Genomic DNA, 16159 nt, shown 5'->3' with positions numbered 1-16159 from the left:
TTGGCTGATCAAGGCTGATGGTACTGCTACCGGAGGACATGGAAACGCGCCCGTTTGCCTTTATTATCGAACAACATAGCCTCGCGGACTTCCCGAGAGACCTGGATCCGGGCGGGAAGCCGTCAAAACCAGATCGTTCGGACGAAAACGCCGTCCGTGGTCCGTGGTCTATGGTCAGCTCTAAGAAACGTTGACAGTGGACATTGGATGGGCCAATAAGGACGGGAAGGTAGGTCATCCCACGAATCATTCCCCGTGTCGGTAGTGATGAGCTCAAGATAGTTGCCGGACTCGCATATCAAAATACGAGCATCCCTGCCATTCCCGCCAACATCAACGGCCGCGCGGGAATATAGTAGAAGAGCGTGCGTTACATGAAAACCTTCGACTTTTATGAGACCATTGGTCTCAACGGCATCATATTCTTACTTCCATTGTCCTCGACTTGCAACATTAACTACGCACTATCTCATTCTTCTCACCTTCTACGCAGTGTCATCATGTCATCAATTTTGGAATACGCCTCTAGGCCCGAATTCATAGTGACTGTCAGCATTGGCATTTTGTACCTCCTTCTACAATTCATTTCCAGAGAAGACGGGCGTTACCCGGACTTCCCCTTGATAGGGAAAGTACCGAAAGACTGGTTCTACACCAAACTTCGGAAAAGATGGGACAACGAGGCGCTCGACATTTTGAAGGAAGGCATGACACAGGTAAGACCAGCACCTCCCGAGTATTGGAATTTACACCAACAAAGCCCTCCGTTCCATAGTTGAACGGACGCCCTTTCCAAGTTTTTGAGTAACTTTGGCCCATGCATTGTCCTGGCCAAGGAATTTGCCAACGAGATTCGGAGTGATCCCCGGGTGTCATTCCGCGGTTTCATTGAGCGGGTAAGAACACCATGCCATTTGACACATGCTCATCATACTTACTCGGGTTGGAAACTTGCAGCAGGGCATGGTTCAGTACCCAGGCCTTGACTTCCTCCACACAGGACTCGAAGGCGACATTATCCAAGACACCGTCAGGAAGAAACCCCGCAGGCATTGGGTGGGATGACCGAGTCGTTGTCCAAAGAATGTGCTTCAGTAGTTGACGAAAGTCTTCCGGCCGCCGAAGGTTCGTCGCTGCGTCCCGAAACCACCTCAACATACCGAGAAGCTGACACAAGATAAAGACTGGAAGGATACAAAGTTCATCGTGGGAGCAACGAACATAGCCGCCCGACTGTCGGCGCTTGTCTTCTTAGGTGAGAGGCTCTGCCACAGCCAGGAGTGGATCGACATCTCCATCCGCTTTACGATCCTGGTGATGAGAGCCCAAGAGCGCCTACGCACCTGGCCAGTATTCACGAGACATGTCGTACACTGATTTCTCCCCGAAATGATCTATCTGCGCAAGCTTGTGCGCGACTCGAAGAAGATCATCGAGCCCGAGCTGGCCGCTCGCCGCGCTTCACGGGGTGATATCAAGAAACCAAAGGATTCTCTGTCTTGGCTGGATGATGTGCGGGGAGGCCGGTCGTTTGATGTGGTCTCCGGGCAGTTGTTCCTGACCGTGGCTGCAATCCACACCACTTCGAGCGTCATCACGGCAACTATGTACGACCTGATCTCGAACGTGGGGTATATTCTGCTGCTCCGTGATGAGATCAATCGTGTTTACAACGAGGACGGAGGCTGGGAGAAGACGAGCCTCTACAAGTTGAAGCTCATGGATAGCTGTATGAAGGAGAGCCAGCGTATGATTATTCTTGGCCCTAGTAAGTTAGGCTTCAAACGCAGCGATATCCTTCTCCAAAACCGCACTGCAAGTAAATTGCAACGAATCTAACCATATGCAGACATGAGGAATCGCTATGCGGAAGACGATGTCACACTTCCCGACGGTACCCTCATCCGCAAGAGCTGCCCCATTACGATACCGACGCTCCACATGTGCGACAAGAAGATATGTGGCTCAAATGCCGATGACTTCATGGGTATCGATTTCTGTGTATGTGAGAGCTGCCAGTGCAGGAGAATAAATGGCAGTTTGTTAGCATAAGCCCGGAGATTCTGAGCTTTGGACACGGAAAACACGCATGTCCGGGTCGTTTCTTCGCCAGTAACGAGATAAAGAGTGCACTCATTCACCTGTTGATGAAGTACGACTGGGACATTGTCGGGAAGAAGCCCAAGAGCGGTTCGTACCGGGTCCCGAGACGCTTGTGGCATACCGGTCTAGGACACCGGAGATTGATATCTGAAGCAGTTAAATATGGCTCGGATCATTGACGGATAGAGATCCACGGACATTCTATGTAAGAGTTAGCTCCCAATTAAATAGCGCGGACAAATAGACGCCCGGTCAAAACTCTACGTGGACCTCTCAATTCTGTCAAGTCATCAAGAAGACGACGAATTGTTGAAAAACCTGGAGGTCTTCTCACGATCGTTCCCTACACCATGAATTTGATAATGACAATCATTATTCTTGTCATCATCTTTGTCGTCGTTGTTAACATTCTATATCGAATTCTACCAGAATAGCCCAATTCATTCTCAATATTCATAGCAGTAATGCCAAATGATTTTCAATTTCAAGCACTTCAGATGATCTTCGGGGCAGTCTTTAGCATCTCTTTCACCTGTCTTATAAGTACAACTACATTGTACTCAAATGTGGTTTTCCTTCTACATGCCGGAATTGAAGCATCTGCGGGTCATTTGTTCAACTGGCTTGCTCGGAGCCTCTATAATTCCGCTTTCTTCTATGGATGCTAGTGGTGATAGACAAAAATTGATGTACATAGTTGTAGGACTGAGACGAAGCAGGGAGAAGCAACCATAGAGGTAAGGGTCACATGAAGAAGAACAAATTGTGGGAAAGGCGTCAGAAACAACGTTGGAGGCGAGGTCTGGAACCCGAAGGCGAAATCGGGGTTAACCCCGAGAAGGGACCCAAACAGAAACTACATACGACGCAATCTGCAGGAACGGTGATACAGGAATTACGGGCGATGGCCCTCACCCTTTGGGTAACATATCCGCCAGAATGCGAAATCCAACGATCTGCCGCATACCAGCCGGATCTTGTGTGTGAATCCGCGTTCGTCGGATGCCTGCTGTCTCACCGACATGTCTACCATTCTCGAAATGTTGCAACGACCCCAGAAGCAGCCGTCACCGATGCGCCATGCGAGATGATCTAGGATTAGCGACCGCGGCGTGAAAGGAAATGTCTCTATTGCATTAGGGTCGGAGCAAGCTCCGTTCTTGGCAAAACGCCGACCAGCGGCTGCTCCCTTCGCTTCCCCGCGTGGCTCTGGCACACGCGAGGGCGGATGAGATTGAGCTTTTGGAGGGGTCATTTGTAAGATGACGAGAATAGTGGACTGCCATCTGTGAATGTGATGTGCTGTTCGTGTTGTTCAAATGCTTTACCGAATGCCACGGACCTTCTTTTTGCCCCTTCGTTGCTTTTTCCTCAAGATCTCGCCCCCCATCGCCTGTTGATAGATAATCTGCAGGATGTTGACGTGGCACAGCAGGAAGGAAATCGAGAAGTGAGACAAAATATCGAAAATCAATTCTGTGCGACCGCGGATCGTACGCGGGAGCGCGGCCGCCTTTTGATGCTTGCTTTTTTGACTCCGCTGCCACCACCGAACAGGGCAAGTTGCAGTCAGAAAAGGCCCCTGCGATGGCCCGGCCAATTGTGGTGCATCTCCATCAACTCCGTGACGAAGGCGCCGGCTTGTATCTAAAGCGTGGGTCCGCCTGAGCCGCCTCGATAGAGGACATATAGGCTATTGATTTGTCGTAAGGATTTGCCCGATGAACCGGCTTCGCGATACATTTGTGCAAAGTAGTCTGCTGCATCTTGTAGAATGACATATCATTACCACACGTGGGAACACGTCAAATACGGGGATGGATCGACAGGGACGGCCCGGAGCTTGATGTTCAAACTCGAGAAGGGATGAGGGGCTTCCGTTGTTCAGAATGCGGGACATTTAGCGCGGACTGTGAAGCCAAAGTGGACGTGATCATGATTCTTCTCCGCACATCTTGAGCAGCATTCATCCGGCACATTCATCCATAGCCGTCAGGTAACCAATAGGTCAGAGACAGGACAAGGGATGCACGAATTGACAGGGGTCCATCACCCATTGCCCTACCTGAGCGCCTGCTAACCGGGCACCTGGAATGGGAGGCAGCGGCTTCGACGGCCCATTTGAGACCCAATGAGCGCCGCCCAGCCCTCCAGTCTCCGTCCTGGAGCCGATACGACTGAGGAGAGACCCACGCCAATGCATGTTGGATTCATGGTCAACGACAATAAAAAGAACAGAAAATGGGGTTCTCATGGCGTGATTCCCCTCTTCGAAGCTTTCGCTAGGATATAAGTGACAGAATCTGTCAGACATGGGTGTGGTAGACGAGCACGAGGACGCAAGCGAGGGAGATGAATAGCGCGCGATCACATATCCGAGTGCAACACGTCAAGTCATATTGGGCTGTCGTATTATGCATGCGACACAGTCCATCCAGACAGAAGAAGAAAAGAGACATGCCCGCGAAAACCTTGCCAGTTCTGGGCGCGCTACTCCTGACACTAGTTCATCTTGTGTGTATTGTCTTAGCTCGGCAATCGCTCTCAGGGCCTTCAGCGGGCGGTCGAGATGGTCATGAACTCTTCTCAAGGGCCCAGCTTCCCGGTTTTCTTGCCAAACTCCCTCCTCAGATCTCCGTCTTGTCTCTCTTTCTTCATCCCTACATCAAGATCGCGAACGCCTCATTGCCCAATCCTCCCAACTATCAGCTTCTGGCGAACCAGGATCATACTGGCAACATCTTGGACCATTTTCAGCCCTGCTCACGAGCTAGTAAAGCTTGCTGAAAAGAGCAACACGAGACCCAGACCCCTCAGCGCACCCGGCCACCGCCCAGCAAACCCCGCCTCCACTCGCTTGACTCGAACGGACTTCCCGCGTTCGCACCAGACCGGCTTATGGTCCGACGAAAGTTTAATCAGGACTGTCAGGGATTGAGGTACTAAGAGCTGTCGAAGCGAAAACAGTTGATTACGACGCCGTCGCAGCCAAAATTGCTGCCATTTGCTCGTGTTCGTCCCGCCAGCTCAACAGTGAAGAACATCAAACAGCTCTCCTACAACCACATTCCACTGCCTGCGACGACACAACCAGGACCACAGTCGAATATTGCATGCGCTTCTGCTGAAGCTACGTCATAGGAGACAATGGGCACGGGAAACAAACCCGCCAGCCCTACCGGCAGTCCTCAAGGTAGCCCGCGTCGTGACCAGACTGCAGGTATGTCGAAACTTTGTGCGCCCATTGCGCAGCCAGAGAGGTTGCGTCTGATAATGGGAAGCTTCTTCTGAGGATAATGAGACGCTGACTTTACCAAAGCTGCTACAGAACCGGTAGTTTCGAGCTCCAACGTCGACCAGACATCCCTTGCACCTTCCAGCGCCGAAGCAATCCCGCCTGCGACAGCGATATCGACCGAGCCGGCGTCAGCTCCCGTTCCCGCCGAAATCCCAGTCCAACCAGACCCATTGGAAGCTGGCGGCACAGATGATGAGAACGAGTTCGAACCCAGCGTATTCGACGAGGAGTCTGTAAGCGACCAGACGGATTCGACGTCGCTCAAGTCGAGCGTCTACGAGCACAGCTTCAAAAACGGCCGGCGCTATCACAAGTTCCGCCATGGACGCTACCCCATTCCCAACGATGAGACAGAACAAAACCGCGAGGATATGTTGCATGCCATGATGTTGGAGGTCACGGACGGGAGGCTGTTCTTCGCGCCCATCGTTGATAACCCTGCAAAGATCATTGATCTTGGTACCGGGACAGGCATCTGGGCCATCGAAAGTCAGTATATCTTTAGAAAGAAAGCCAGTGTCGGGGTTGATGGACTGCTGGGAAAAGGACCAAAGAGCTAACAACACCATAGTGGGCGATATTTACCCCAGTGCCGAAGTTACTGGTCTCGACCTCAGCCCGATCCAACCTATCTGGGTGCCGCCGAACGTAAGATTCTTAGTGGATGATGTTGAGGACAGTTGGCTGAACGGGAGGGACTTTGACTTTGTTCACCTGCGCAACATGGTTCCAGTCTTGAAGTCTCCAGTGGGCCTTTTGAAGAACGCTTATGAGTGAGAACTGCCGCCATTGCGCATCCGTGTTCAGGGACTAACATCATCACAGACACATGAAGCCAGGCGCATGGGTAGAACTTCAGGACGTCGACGGTCAAGTTCACTGCGATGACGGCACCATGCCAGCAGACTGGCCTCTCGTCCGCTTCACGAACCACCTGGTAGAAGCATTTGCGAAGTTTGGGACGAACTCACATGCCGCGGTGTTTGGACGGCAGTATCTCGAGCAGGCTGGTTTCGTCAACATCCAGCATCACACAGTGAAGTTGCCCTATGGCACCTGGCCAAGAGACAAGTAAGTGTGATGCCCCCCTCATCTTACAGACGGTCCGAATGCGCCTCTGACTAACTTTATCCGCTCAGGATCATGCGCTTGGTTGGCATGTACTACCGCACAGCCTGCGAAGAGTTCTTCCCAGTGGTTGGCGCGATTCACTTCGAGCTGCTTGGATGGAGCAAGGTGGAAATGGAGGTTCTTTTCGCCGAGTGTCGCAATGCCATGAGAGATCCCAACGTTCATGCATACGGCAAGATGCATTTTTGGAGCGGGCAGAAGCCGTTCTAACCCGAGGGGGCTGGGTAAGGGGGCGGGTCGGGAAGCGAGAAGAGGAGGACGAGGGCTATACCCCTGCTTCGGAGTATCGGTGACTGGAGTTTATTGAGAGCGTCTTCTTGCATATATCATAATTCACATGAGATGGTCCTTCTGCAAATCTGTTCCGTTTTTCGTTGCTGCAGCGGTACTTGGCGGTTAATAAGTGGTGGTGGGTGCGATGGAACTTGTGCGCCCGACCACGAGGCCACCGCCTCCACCCGTAAGCGCTCAGGCTTTCGCGCAGCTTTTGATGAGGGGAGCATGTGTGCTTTCTTTTGAATGAGACATGACGTTGATACGTTTGCCGACGCGATTGGTCCTTTCCGTCCGAAGTTGGGGCCGGAGGGACTTTGGGGGAGCGTTGCGTCAGCTGCATGTGGGTGATCGGGTGCGTACTGCATCCAATTACGATATCTGTCAGATCTAACGGTCGATTCCCATAGGGCTCTCAACGACAACTTGCTTTCTCTGGCCAGTTGTCGATCATTCGGACCTTGACATCTCATCTCGCCTGTAAATCGAGGGATGCTTCACAATCATGCAAATAGATGACGAAGCCGAAAACGGAGCGGAATGACCGGATCAGGCCCAGAATTTCGTTTCTTTATTGGATCCCCTTGATAGTGTATCGGGCAGACTTTGCATGTCTCGTGGGCAGAAATTCGCCGCTGTGCCCCATCATGGGCGGCCGCCTCCGACTTTGACCGGCTCGGACCCACCACACGGCGATGCGGCACGGTACTCTGTGTTACCGAAAACGGCCGTGGGGGCCGAGCCGCTAGCCCGTTGAGATCCCGATTCTCCTGATAGCCTCCCAATCCTCCGATTGCATACGTTCCGTGCCGCTCGAGCTACTGTATCTTGGAGAACTTTTGAAGACCAAAGTCCCATCACACAATTGCACGCATTGTGATCTTCAGCAACGTCCATGACCTTATCGGGTCAAGGGGTCGGCTATGTGAAGATGCAGTAGGTGTAGTGGGAATTCGTTGCACACTGGCCTAGTTGATAGTCGTGATTCATATTCCAACGAGATAGAGTGCGCTGTCATTACTAAAACTCATCGAATACGGCCCGAGGTGGGAGCGTTGAGATTGGCAGATTGGCAGATTGGCATGTACTCATGCGGCGCATGCCAATGTTTCTCTCAGGTGTGCTGACGACCAAGATCGTCACAAAAGCCTATTCAAGATAACAAGATAGGTACCTCGAAAGCCACAGCTGACGTGGGACTCATGGTCGTCGACGAATTGGCGTATCAAATAGCCGAGAATATGCAGCATGCCATGTGCCGCTCAATAGTCGATTCAGCTTGCGATGCATCGTGGCATCGGGCCTGGTGGAAGCCAAGGTCGGCTTGGCATATTATCAATGTCCAAGACAATATGTATTAGTGCTGATTACGAGAGCCGTAAAGCCTTTGGATTGGATACCCCTGACTCACCAAGGCTAACCAGTCTGTTTATAGCAAATAGAGGTTGCTGTGACAGTGACTGACGTAGGCTGGATCTATGCCTTGTGGCCAGATTACGTCTTATTAGCGAAGTTCAAATAAAAGCGCTACTCCACGCCAGTCGTATATATCCTTCATGTCTTGTAGGCACCTCTCCTGGCATTCCATAATCGCATATCAGGGAACGGGAGAATTTGAACGTCATAATGGCCCCATTCATGGATGCCTCAACGGACACGTCCGAGGTGAGTCGCGAAACCCTTGAAGCAGAAAAACATTCTGAAACTAATTTTCCAGGTCAATGGGCAGTCGCCATGGGCAGATGGCTCAACGGGCGCAGCGGAGCCTATCGCCATTTGCGGGATGGCCCTAAGACTGCCAGGAGGAATCGCGACGCCAGAACAGTTCTGGGACTTTCTCATCAACAAGAAAGATGCCCGTGGTCCAGTTCCAGAGTCACGATTCAACGTTTCCAGCTACTACTCCGAGTCTGGTAAGCCGGGTCATATGAAGACCCAGTACGGGTACTTCCTGGACGAATCTGTCGATCTGGCTGCACTGGATACGACGTTTTTCCGGATGCCTAAGACAGAGGTCGAGCGGGCCGACCCTCAACAACGGCTCCTTCTTGAACTCACGCGAGAGTGCTTGGAGAGCGCTGGTGAGACGGAGTATCGAGGCAAAACGATCGGCACCTTCGTCGGCTGCTTCGGTGAGGACTGGCTTGAGACCCTCGCCAAAGACACCGAGTTTGTCGGCCAGTACAAGATTACTGGCTATGGTGACTTCATGCTGTCTAACCGTCTTAGCTATGAGTACGATCTCAAGGGACCCAGCATGACCATCAGGACTGGCTGTTCTTCCGCTCTCATTGGCCTGCACGAAGCATGTATGTCTATCAGGAGTGGTCAGTGCAACGCTGCTATCGTTGCCGGATCGAACCTCATCATGGCTCCGGGTCTCTTCGTAAGCATGTCTGAGCAAGGAGTACTCTCACCTAATGGATCTTGCCGGACTTTCGATGCTGGAGCTGACGGGTATGCCCGCGGCGAGGCCGTTAACGTCGTATATGTGAAGCGTCTAAACGATGCCATTCGTGACGGAAATCCGATCCGCGCTGTGATCCGAGGAACTTCAAGCAATGCCGATGGGAAGACACCCAGTCTGACTATTCCAAGCTTCGAAAGCCATGAGGCCATGATCAGACGGGCGTATGCCATAGCGGCTATTGACGATTCCGATATCCCTAACACCGGCTTCGTGGAATGCCACGGCACAGGCACAGCTGCAGGGGACCCCATTGAGACAACGGCAATTTCGAAGGTTTTTGGTACTTCCGGGATCTACGTCGGATCTTGCAAACCAAACATCGGTCACTCTGAGGGAGCATCCGGGATCACCTCATTGATCAAATCCATCATGGCCCTCGAGAGACGGACTATCCCGCCGAACATCAAGTTCGATACTCCAAACCCCAAGATTCCATTCGACAGGAATGGACTCAAAGTACCTATTGTTCCTATTCCTTGGCCTGAGGACCGTAATGAGCGAGTCTCTGTTAACTCTTTCGGAATTGGTGGCGCAAACGCCCATGTCGTTATCGAATCTGCCGCGAGTTTCCTCGGACTAGCGTCAGTGCCGCCCAACATTGAGACAACGACTCTACCGAGACGACAAGCGCATTTGATGGTGTATTCAGCTAATACCGCAGATTCTCTAAGGCGGCAAGTCGTCAACAGCCAGAAGTACATTAGCCAACATGATGATTACCTTGATGATATTGCGTACACCCTATCGTCGAGGCGCATTCATCTACCTCATCGAGCATTCTCTGTACTGGAGAATGGAGCTGAGAAATTCACGTCCCCATTTTCCAAGACATCTCCGTCCTCAACCGACCTTGTGCTCGTGTTCACTGGACAAGGTGCACAATGGCCTCGTATGGGTGCGGAACTCTTGCAGAGCAACAAAACCTTCGCCCAGTCTATACGACAGATGGACAAGGTCTTGAGCGCTCTACCTGATATGCCGTCCTGGACCTTGGTCGACGAGCTCTTGAAGCCTGCAGAAACCAGCAACTTGCACAAGGCCTACTTCTCCCAGCCCGTCTGCACTGCCGTCCAAGTCGCACTGGTGGACACACTGCGAGAAGCAATTGGAATTCAAGCGTTTGCGGTGGTCGGCCATTCATCCGGAGAAATGGCAGCATCTTACGCCGCTGGAAGACTTACTGCTAACGAGGCAATCATTGCGGCGTACTACCGGGGCGTTGCGTCCTCTGAAGTTACCAAAGTCGGCGCGATGGCTGCCGTCGGAATGGGTCGAACTAAGACTGCCCCTTTCCTGATCCCTGGTGTTGTTATCGCGTGCGAGAACTCTCCCTCAAGCGTGACGATCTCTGGAGACGCAGAACAGGTTGAAAACGTTCTTTCCGAGATTCGAACCGCCTACCCCGAGGTCTTGGCACGGCTTTTGAAGGTCGAGAAGGCGTATCACTCTCATCACATGCAAGAAGTAGGCGAGCGATACCTCTCTTTGACCTCTCCCTACATTGACAGCCACATCAAAGTGGAAAACTCCGAGCCAATGTTTTTCTCCTCGGTCACCGGCATGCGATTGGCAGAGGACGAAGCGACTGACGCCAATTACTGGCGATCGAACCTTGAGTCGCCTGTTTTGTTCGATGCAGCCGTGACGGGCTTAGTCTCTCAGCATCAGAGCGAAAGGAGCAACAAGCTCATGTTCCTTGAGGTTGGCCCTCATTCAGCCATGGCCGGCCCCCTGCGACAAATCTTGACCAAAGCATCTCTCGACCTTTCGTACGCAACCTGCCTCATTCGTTCAAGGGACTCGACAGAAAGTTTTTTGACAGCTCTAGGTCAACTGTGGCAGCAAGGCATGAACGTTGACTTCAATCGTCTCACGAATCCGAACGGCACTGCTCGTGTAGTCACTGACTTGCCGACATATCCTTGGCAACACGACCACTCCCTTCTGTTCTCAAGCCGCATATCTGATGAATGGAGGTTTCGAAGGTACCCCAAGCACGAATTACTTGGTGTTCGGGTTCCAGAAAGCAGCCATAATGAGCCGATCTTCCGCAATGTTCTTACTTTGGATTATGTTCCATGGGTACGAGACCACAACATCAAGGGAGACGTCATCTTCCCATGTGCCGGCTATGTCGGCATGGCTGGAGAAGCGGCAAGACAGCTGCATCACGGCACCTTCGCTGGATTTGCGATGAGGAATGTTGTCATTGACATGGCAATGGTGCTTGCTGACAGTAAATCCATGGAGATCATCACGAGCTTGAAGAAGGAGAGATTGACGGATAGTCTGGACAGCTCGTGGTGGGAGTTCACAATCACTTCCTATAACGGCTCGAGCTGGTTGAAACACTGCAGTGGCCAAGTTAAGGCCTTGGAAGAGTCTGGCGGGGAGAGACGAGAGCCCCCTGCGAAGCTTTCCAGGGTAATTGGACCAGGAAAGTGGTACCAAGCCCTTCGAAATGTGGGCGCCAACTATGGCCCGTATTTTCAAGGGCTTCACCATGTCACCTGCTCCCCTACCAACCACAGGTCTCGTGGCACAGCAACGCATACAGTTGAGGATGAGGCAATCTATCCAGTTCATCCAACAAAGATCGACTTCATTCTGCAGCTTTTCAGCGTTGCTGCGGTGAATGGAGTTGGTCATAGCCTGGACAGGATGAACGTACCGACCTTCATTGAGTCCCTCGAGATCTTTAACACCAACTCCGAAATCGATATGGAAGTTAGTGCAAGCCAGACACCTCGGGGGCTTATCTGTGGAGGAGGCCACGGCGTAAGCTCCGACGGCGGGCTAGTCCTCTCGCTCAATGGGGTGAAGCTGAGCCCGTTAGAAAATGACGCCAGCGAAGAAGATCCTGATCCGCACGCAGGCGCGCGAATCTTCTGGCAGCCTGATGTCGACTTCTTGAGCATATCGGATCTTATAGAGGCCCACCCAAACCAGGTAAACCTAGCGAAAATACAACAGCTCACCTTGAACTACATTGAGGGAGCGCTAAGCCGGGTCGGGGACGTTCAGACGACGATCCCGCATCTGGCAAAGTTTCACAGTTGGATGAAGAAGCAGCCACCACCTGAGACGTCAATAGACATGGAAGTCTTCAAGCCTACCGTCTCTGAATTTGAGCCATTTGGATCCTTTGTGGTGGCAATGCAGAAGGTTTTCGACCATGTCGTCCCCATTTTTCGAGGAAAGACCGAGCCATTGGAAATTCTGATGCCTGACAACGTTCTCACGAATGTGTACAACTCCCTGAACATCACGAATAGAGAGCCGCTGTTTCAAGCTCTTGGCCACTCGAAACCGAATCTTCGTGTCCTTGAAATCGGTGCAGGCACCGGCGGCACAACGAACAAGGTGCTGGAATGGTTGCGCGGTCCGACTGGCGCTTTGCTTTACTCGGAGTACACCTACACGGACATCTCGGCGGGATTTTTCTCCGCGGCCCAGGAGCGCTTCAAGGAGTACCCCAACATGACTTTCAAATCCTTGGATGTCTCCAATGACCCCCTAGACCAGGGGTTTGAACCAGCGTCTTACGACCTGATCCTCGCTGCCAATGTTCTCCATGCAACCCCTACCTTGAGAGAAACCCTGATGAACGTCCGCAAGCTATTGCAACCTGAGGGGAGGCTTTACATGGAAGAACTTTCCCACGATGCGCTTCCTATGAACTTCGTAATGTCCGTTCTCCCGGGATGGTGGTTGGGGGCGGGCGACGGACGACCTGATCAACCACATGTCTCAGCCGATAGATGGGATTTGGAGCTACGGAATGCTGGGTTTGATGGCTTGGAAAATGTCGCCTTCGACTCCGAACGGCCAAACAACTTACTTGCTTTCATGACTGCAAGACCGTCAGCTGCTTTCTACACCACCGACTGCTGTCGGAATTCTGCACGACGCTCGTTCAGCTGTCATTGCGGCAGATCTGAAACATGAGCTTTCTCAGCTTAACCTGAAGGGAGTTCTTCACGAAATTTCAGATGGCCTGCCTGCAAGCACACGCGAGATTATTGCCACGGTGGATGTGGACGCCCCGTTCTTCGAGAACATCACCTCGTCGGCATTGAGCAGCTTCCAGGACCTTATCGCAACCGCTTCAAAGTCCCAGACTGGAATCTTCTGGCTGACTCGACCATCTCAACTGAGATGTCCAGATCCGAGATGGGCTCAGACCGTTGGAACTACTCGCTCAATCAGGAGTGAGCTCAGCCTGGACTTGGCAACTTGCGAGGTTGACGATTCAAGCTCTATGTCGACAATCGCAAAAGTGTTTACTAAGTTCCAGCGACATCGACGTAACTCTCAGTGCCAGCCCGAGTGCGAATACAGCATCCACAACAATGCTGTGCAAATTCCAAGGGTCTATCCTATCAATGTTAGCGAAGAGCTACAACGTATGTCTCAGGAAAAGAGCGGCAAGGGCGAAGACGGCGACAACGGCGACAAGAACGGCGAGGGCCCTGATAAGCCTGATATCAATGACCGCAATGATTATGACCTGCTGATTGGAAAGTATGGTCGCCTGAGTACACTCTCCTGGGTTCCGCGGGACAAGAGGGAACTTGTCGACGACGAGGTCATTGTAGACGCTAAGGCTGCTGGTATGAACTTCAAGGTAGGTCAATCATCGTTGATAACGAATAAACGATCAACGGTCCTAACACAAGACAGGATGTCCTTATTGCTATGGGTATCGTTGACTCAGCCAACAGCCGCATGGGTCTTGAAGCAGCTGGCGTCGTCCGTGAAATTGGGCCCAAGGTCCGCGCCCTTGCGCCCGGTGACAGAGTCTTCGTTTTTGGCGGCGGTTGCTTCTCGACTGGTATCACGATCTCGGAGAAACTCTGCGTCAAAATCCCGGATTCTCTTAGTTTTGAGGACGCAGCCACAATGCCGTGCGTTTTCTCGACCGTCATCCATGGACTCCTTGAGGTCGGCCGCCTTGAAGCCGGCGATTCAGTCCTTATTCATTCAGCCTGCGGTGGGGTTGGCCTAGCTGCTATACAGATCTGCAATATGGCTGGAGCAGAAATATTCTGCACTGTTGGTAGCGAAGAAAAGGCTGAGTATCTGATGTCTACATTTGGGATGCCCAGAGATCACATCTTTCAGTCACGCGACGCATCGTTTCTCCCGGATATCCTCGAAGCAACCGGCGGAAGGGGAGTTGACATAGTTCTCAACTCACTAAGCGGCGAGCTTCTACATGCGTCTTGGAGCTGCGTCGCCGAGTTTGGCAGAATGATAGAAATCGGCAAACGTGACTTCATCGGCAACGGTAAACTTGCTTTGAATCCATTCGAGATGAATCGAAGCTATCACGGCGTGGATTTGGGACATTTGATCGAGTTGAAGCCCGAAAAGGGCGATAGGTAAGTCCCGTCAATAGCGCTACGTCATGTGAAAGTAAAGCTATTAATTAGTGATCAGGCTACTGAAGAAGATTGTTGAACTTTACGAAACGGGTCACGTCACCGCTCTGCGTCCCATAAAGACGTTTAACGCTGACGCTGCTGAAGAATGTTTTCGTCATATGCAAAAGGGGCAGCATATCGGAAAAATTGTGTTGAAGATGGACGGATTGTCCACGATTCAAACCGCGGGCTGTAGTACTTCATTCGAAACAAGCTTCGATGACAACTCAGCTTATCTCATCGTGGGTGGTGTTGGCAGTCTCGGTCGACTCGTATCAAATTGGATGGTCAAGCACGGCGCCAGGAATTTTGTCTATCTTTCTCGGCAAGGTGGCAACACGGAGGACAACCGAAACTTCTTCAAGGAGCTGGAAGACCAAGGTTGCATGATATCAGCAGTGAAGGGCAGCGTCACAAGCCTTGCTGATGTCGAAAAAGCCATCGCGACTTCACAAAAGCCGATCAGAGGTGTCATCAACATGTCCATGATTTTGCGAGACCAGGGCTTCACCAAGATGACTCATGAGGAGTGGACCACCGCAGTTGACCCCAAGGTTCTGGGAACATGGAATCTGCACAATGCCTGTGTCAGTTCTGGACTTAAACTGGACTTCTTCCTCCTCTTCAGCTCGATTTCTGGCATTGTTGGACAGAAGGGCCAAGCCAATTACGCAGGGGCCAACACCTTCCTCGATGCTTTTGTTCAGTACAGACACAGCCTTGGCATGGCTGCTGCTTCTATTGACGTCGGCGCAATGATAGACTATGGGTACCTCGCAGAGAACCCTGTGATGATGGAGAAGCTCACAGCCCAAGGCATGTATGGGGTGAAGATTCCACAGCTGCTTGACGCAGTTTCAATCCTGGTCAATCAGCCGATCCCTCAACTCAGCAAGGTCCCTGCAAGGACCTTCTTCAACCCATCGCAGCTTATACTAGGCCATCGAAGCCTCACCTCTCTCTCGGATCCATCGAACAGAGTGATCTGGAAGGAAGATCGCCGCATGGCTGTTTACTACAACTCCGATGGTGCGAGGAGGGTAACAGAAGTCGACACGGTCAATTCCAGTGCCCTCCAGAAGTTTCTCACGTCCACATTGACGGATCCTCAACTTCTTTCATCGCCTGAAGCCCCTGTCTTCTTGGCAAGACAGATCGGCGGACAGCTTTTCCGACTTCTACTGAAGCCTGCAGATAACGACGATGAAATTGATGCGAAAATGTCTCTTCAAGATGCTGGATTAGATAGTCTCGTTGCGGTGGAGATGCGTAGCTGGTGGAAGGGAGTCTTCGGATTTGATGTTAGTGTGCTTGAAATGCTTGGCATGGGAAGCTTGCTAGCCTTGGGTGAGAGAGCGGCCAAGGGTCTCAAGGAGAGTCAGGTTGATGCAAGTCAGGAAACTGAGAGTGGGGAGAAGCATAGCACTGAAGATTACTTGAGGCTCAAGATGCCTTGAG

At 51.9% G+C, this 16159-nt stretch overlaps 4 protein-coding genes across 4 annotated transcripts; all 4 read left to right on the top strand.

Annotated features, from left to right (window-relative positions):
• Positions 1-500: 500 nt before the first annotated feature.
• GCG54_00008345 (uncharacterized protein) lies at positions 501-1065 on the top strand (the record flags this gene model as incomplete). Its single annotated transcript, XM_045408312.1, has 3 exons — positions 501-716; positions 798-896; positions 961-1065. The coding sequence occupies 3 exons, from the start codon at positions 501-503 to the stop codon at positions 1063-1065; spliced, it is 420 nt and encodes a 139-aa protein (XP_045263002.1).
• A 324-nt stretch (positions 1066-1389) lies between these two features.
• Positions 1390-2282, top strand: GCG54_00008344 (Cytochrome P450 monooxygenase ausG; the record flags this gene model as incomplete). The annotated part of the gene is made up of 3 exons (XM_045408311.1): positions 1390-1768; positions 1850-2001; positions 2040-2282. The coding sequence occupies 3 exons, from the start codon at positions 1390-1392 to the stop codon at positions 2280-2282; spliced, it is 774 nt and encodes a 257-aa protein (XP_045263001.1).
• Positions 2283-5250: 2968 nt separating this feature from the next.
• GCG54_00008343 (uncharacterized protein) lies at positions 5251-6742 on the top strand (the record flags this gene model as incomplete). The annotated part of the gene is made up of 5 exons (XM_045408310.1): positions 5251-5323; positions 5423-5890; positions 5973-6174; positions 6227-6472; positions 6541-6742. The coding sequence occupies 5 exons, from the start codon at positions 5251-5253 to the stop codon at positions 6740-6742; spliced, it is 1191 nt and encodes a 396-aa protein (XP_045263000.1).
• A 1689-nt stretch (positions 6743-8431) lies between these two features.
• On the top strand, positions 8432-16158 carry GCG54_00008342 (Highly reducing polyketide synthase FUM1; the record flags this gene model as incomplete). Its single annotated transcript, XM_045408309.1, has 5 exons — positions 8432-8470; positions 8496-13167; positions 13196-13902; positions 13959-14659; positions 14718-16158. 5 exons carry the CDS (start codon positions 8432-8434, stop codon positions 16156-16158), a joined length of 7560 nt encoding a protein of 2519 aa, XP_045262999.1.
• Between the last annotated feature and the right edge of the window lies 1 nt (position 16159).

The sequence above is a fragment of the Colletotrichum gloeosporioides genome (assembly GCF_011800055.1).
Source record: "Colletotrichum gloeosporioides strain Lc1 chromosome Unknown consensus_52, whole genome shotgun sequence".
NCBI lineage: Eukaryota > Fungi > Ascomycota > Sordariomycetes > Glomerellales > Glomerellaceae > Colletotrichum > Colletotrichum gloeosporioides.
Note: the sequence above shows the minus strand (reverse complement) of the source record. Positions and strands in the feature narration are given on the sequence as shown.